The sequence below is a fragment of the Nelumbo lutea genome, chromosome 5 (genome assembly GCF_056320005.1).
Source record: "Nelumbo lutea isolate HS-2025 chromosome 5, American lotus-T2T, whole genome shotgun sequence".
Taxonomy (NCBI): domain Eukaryota; kingdom Viridiplantae; phylum Streptophyta; class Magnoliopsida; order Proteales; family Nelumbonaceae; genus Nelumbo; species Nelumbo lutea.
The window spans coordinates 15,132,138-15,136,486 of NC_142688.1; the positions used below are offsets into that span (position 1 = coordinate 15,132,138).

At 43.8% G+C, this 4,349-nt stretch overlaps 1 protein-coding gene across 1 annotated transcript; it reads left to right on the plus strand.

Annotated features, from left to right (window-relative positions):
• Positions 1-352: 352 nt before the first annotated feature.
• Positions 353-3,980, plus strand: LOC148850544 (phospho-2-dehydro-3-deoxyheptonate aldolase 2, chloroplastic-like). Its single transcript, XM_088943148.1, has 5 exons — positions 353-1,332; positions 1,451-1,728; positions 2,071-2,347; positions 2,664-2,909; positions 3,512-3,980. The coding sequence occupies exons 1-5, from the start codon at positions 787-789 to the stop codon at positions 3,779-3,781; spliced, it is 1,617 nt and encodes a 538-aa protein (XP_088799274.1). The 5' UTR covers positions 353-786; the 3' UTR covers positions 3,782-3,980.
• The last annotated feature ends 369 nt before the right edge of the window (positions 3,981-4,349 follow it).

The window sequence follows — 4,349 nt, forward strand, 5'->3', positions numbered from 1 at the left end:
GGAACAGCAATCAATCACATCCCATTACCCATAGCCATTTTCCTGTTCATTAACCGACGCCGTGTATTGGGACGGAACGACCTGTTTGTCTATTGGGGCCCAACAGACCGTTTTTGGGCTGGACACGTTTTGAGCAGTTTACCTATCCACGTCTATATTTTGGTTTTTAATAAAAATAAAATAATATATAATTATTAATTTACCTATTCTTATGATAACGTGGCATTCCTATAAATTCTCTCGCTGTGGGCCCCGAACAGCTAAAGTCTGTCCCGTCATAATTGGTGGTGAATGACGAAGCACTACGAACAAAACCAGATTATATATATGTTGATTGATCTTAATTTGTAATCTGCTTAACAAGAAAAAAATACTTTTAATTTATTCTCAAATTACCCCTCAGTCTTCCACCAATTCCAATTGTCACATCACTTGTGTTTGTGTGTGTTCTCTTTTTCTTTATTTCTTTATTTATTTATTTCGATATTTTTCACCCGCCTGGGCCGCTTCCCGCCCTCCGCCTGCAGTGGAGACTGGAGAGTGGAGGCTCAACTCGACCTACCTACCCCCTTCTCGCTTCCATCATGAGCTAAACCTTCCCCACCCTCAACAACCAAACGCTACCACATTATAAAATCCCTCTCATTTCTTCTACCTTCCTTCAGGGCTTTTTTCTCGCATCCTCTGCAACTCTTTCTCTCTCTGTTTTTCTTTCCATCTTCCAAGTTGAACAAGTGAGAGAGAGAGAGAGAGAGAGAGGGTAGGTTTTTCCGAAGGAAAAAAAAAATGGCTCTTCCAAGCAGCTGTGGTCTCTCCTCCAAATCTCTTCTACAATCTCAATCCCTACTCCCTTCCTCCAAACCCCACCAACCCTCTTTCCCTCTTCTCCCCACCAACAAATCCATGTCCAGATCTGTCAAGCCCATCTCGGCCGTCCACGCCGCTGAGCCTGCCCAAACTCCCGTCGTCGCTGACAAGCCATCCAAGTCGACTCCCACCTCCACATCCCCAAAGACCACCTCCGGCAAATGGTCCGTCGATAGCTGGAAATCCAAGAAAGCTCTGCAGCTCCCTGAATACCCAGACCAGCTAGAGCTCGAATCTGTTCTTAAAACCATCGAATCTTTCCCCCCGATTGTCTTCGCTGGTGAAGCGAGGACTCTGGAGGATCGCCTCGCTGAGGCTGCAATGGGAAGGGCTTTCCTTCTGCAAGGCGGCGACTGTGCTGAGAGTTTCAAGGAGTTCAACGCCAACAACATCCGAGACACCTTCCGTATTCTTCTCCAGATGAGTGTTGTCCTCATGTTTGGAGGACAGATGCCTGTCATCAAGGTCTGCTATTTTCTCTCTTTCGTCACTCTTTGCTCCTCTTTTTTGTGGTTCCTTCTTCGAAGTTAGGTTTTTATGGAGAATTACAAGAGCCTGAAGATGTGGGCCGCTTTTGGTTTAGGTGGGGAGAATGGCGGGTCAATTCGCAAAGCCGAGATCAGAACCGTTCGAGGAGAAGAACGGAGTGAAGCTTCCGAGTTACAGAGGGGACAATGTCAACGGCGATGCTTTCAATGAGAAGTCGAGGGTTCCGGACCCACAGAGGATGATTAGGGCCTACTGCCAAGCTTCAGCGACTCTAAACCTTATCAGGGCCTTTGCTACGGGAGGCTACGCAGCCATGCAGAGAGTTACCCAGTGGAATCTCGATTTCACTGAGCACAGCGAACAGGGAGACAGGTATACAATACATCAATTATCCAGCCAGAATTCATTTTTTTCCCATTATTGGTTTATGATGTGAATCATGCCATTTAGTGAACTGGGTAACAAGCCAAGGATTGGAAACTCAAATTATGAATCACAATTCACACAGTTCCCGTCCCTATCATTTCATTGCTGAATCCCTGCATCTAATTATATGTTTCCTTCCTTCAAAGTTCAATCCTTCCCAGTAATTATCATCAACTTTATATGGACGGTCATTTTCTGTATCTGTTCTAATTAAGCTTATAACTACTCTGATTTAATTTAAATATGTTTTTGTTTTTCTGATTATTCACTGGTTCAAACATCAAACAGGTACCGGGAACTGGCTCACCGGGTTGACGAGGCTCTGGGGTTCATGACTGCTGCTGGGCTCACGGTAGACCACCCAATCATGACCACGACTGAGTTCTGGACATCCCATGAGTGCTTGCTGTTGCCCTACGAGCAAGCCCTCACTAGGGAAGATTCCACCTCTGGCCTTCACTATGACTGCTCCGCTCACATGCTTTGGGTTGGGGAACGCACCCGACAGCTAGATGGCGCCCATGTCGAGTTCCTCAAAGGAGTTGCCAATCCCCTTGGAATCAAGGTATGGAATTTGGATATATTTGGAACAGAGCAAGATACTTCCCATATAACTCATACATAACCTGTCAATGAGCTAGTTAAGGCATACATACATACATACCATAATAGTTGTTCTACTTTTATGAAATTCAAAGTTCTGTTTATCAAATCGTATGTGTGTTTCTCCCAAATTTTGGGTTGACACTTTTTGTTTTCTACTTTTCTTTTGAGTATCATGTTTTTGTTTTATGGTAATTAAGGAGGTTTCATTTCATTTGATTCTGATTTCTGACTTCTGAGAGAGAGAAGCTGATTGCTGCTTCTGGTGCATGATGCAGGTGAGTGATAAAATGGACCCCAATGAGCTAGTTAAGCTGATTGAAATCCTCAACCCACAGAACAAGGCCGGGAGAATAACAATAATTACGAGGATGGGAGCTGAGAACATGAGAGTGAAACTTCCGCATCTGATAAGGGCAGTCCGCAGAGCAGGGCAAATCGTCACATGGGTTAGTGATCCTATGCACGGTAACACTATCAAGGCTCCATGTGGTCTCAAAACACGTCCCTTCGACGCAATTAGGGTATGTCTTTTCTCCCTTTTTTCCTTTTCAATTAATGCGATTACAAATAAAATCACTTCATATACACCACCCACCAGTATCTTCAATTCCTTTAGAGTTTAAATTTAGATAGATTACACACCAACCATCGCCCAATAAGTATTACATAATTAACCATCATTTTCAGAATGGTCCATTCTCCATGAATAAATAAAGCCCATTGGTATTGGTATTGGCGACTGTTGTGTCGTCTTTGAGCCATGAGGGTGGTCCTGCAACTAGTTTAGTTGTAGCAACTAGAAAGCACCACCGGATAAAATTTATCACCAAATGAATTGTTTTAAAATATATAATAGACCGACCTAGTAAAACAAAGATGTGGTAGTATATAGGTAAGTGGAAATAATGTTTCTCTTCTTAATACATGCATATACAACTAGGAGATTGGGAAACTCCTTGGTTGCTGGGGGTGGGTAGTGGTTATGTTTCTTTGTCTTGGAGATTAGGTTGGAACTTGGAATAATCCGTTTGAAACAATTTCAGCCATCCACCCCCCCTCCCTTCCCCCGGTCTTTGACCATTTCATGTTCTCATCATCAACATCATTTTGTAATTGTTGGCAGGCGGAGGTCCGAGCATTCTTTGATGTGCATGAGCAAGAAGGCAGCCACCCCGGAGGTGTACATTTAGAGATGACTGGTCAAAACGTGACAGAGTGCATCGGAGGGTCACGGACTGTGACCTTTGATGACCTGAGCTCGCGTTACCATACCCACTGCGATCCAAGGCTCAACGCATCTCAGTCTCTGGAGCTTGCCTTCATCATCGCTGAGCGGCTTAGAAAGAGGAGGATCGGAACGCAGAGCGCCATTGGTTCCTTGGGGGGGCTGTAGGTAGGAAGGACTTGGGGAGGGTTGTGTGGGTTATTCATTATTTGCGTGGGTTCTTCCGTTAGGAATGGCCATGGCCCTCTTCTTAATATATTCTATGTTGGGTTGTACTTTGTATTAATTAACATGTATACTGGAACACATGATGGTTGAGAGTTGAGATGAATAAAGCTAAGGCCATGGCTAATTATTATTGTTCTCAGATTCAAACTGTGAGAGGTTCTTTTTGGATTAGTTAAAAACTCTTAGCCTTTGGTCATAAGAGAAGAGGGGCACATGTTCATTCATCAGGCACTCTCTCCTTAGCCTGTGCATTTGAAGTAGGGAGGTCTGTGTTAGGTTTGCAGTTGTCATAAGACTTGTCAAACTCTGATGGTTATTAGCCGACCCCATAGAGGGTAGGGTTGGGATAAGGATTGATGATGATCGTGATTAACTGCAAAAATATGCCCATCTTTTAAATCTCAACCATTCATTTTAGAATGGGTCGAGGTTCTCAAAGCTCGGAAGAATGTGCAAAATACAAGGTGTCAACTATCAATAAAAGCGTGAGAAAGCAGCAAGTATTGAT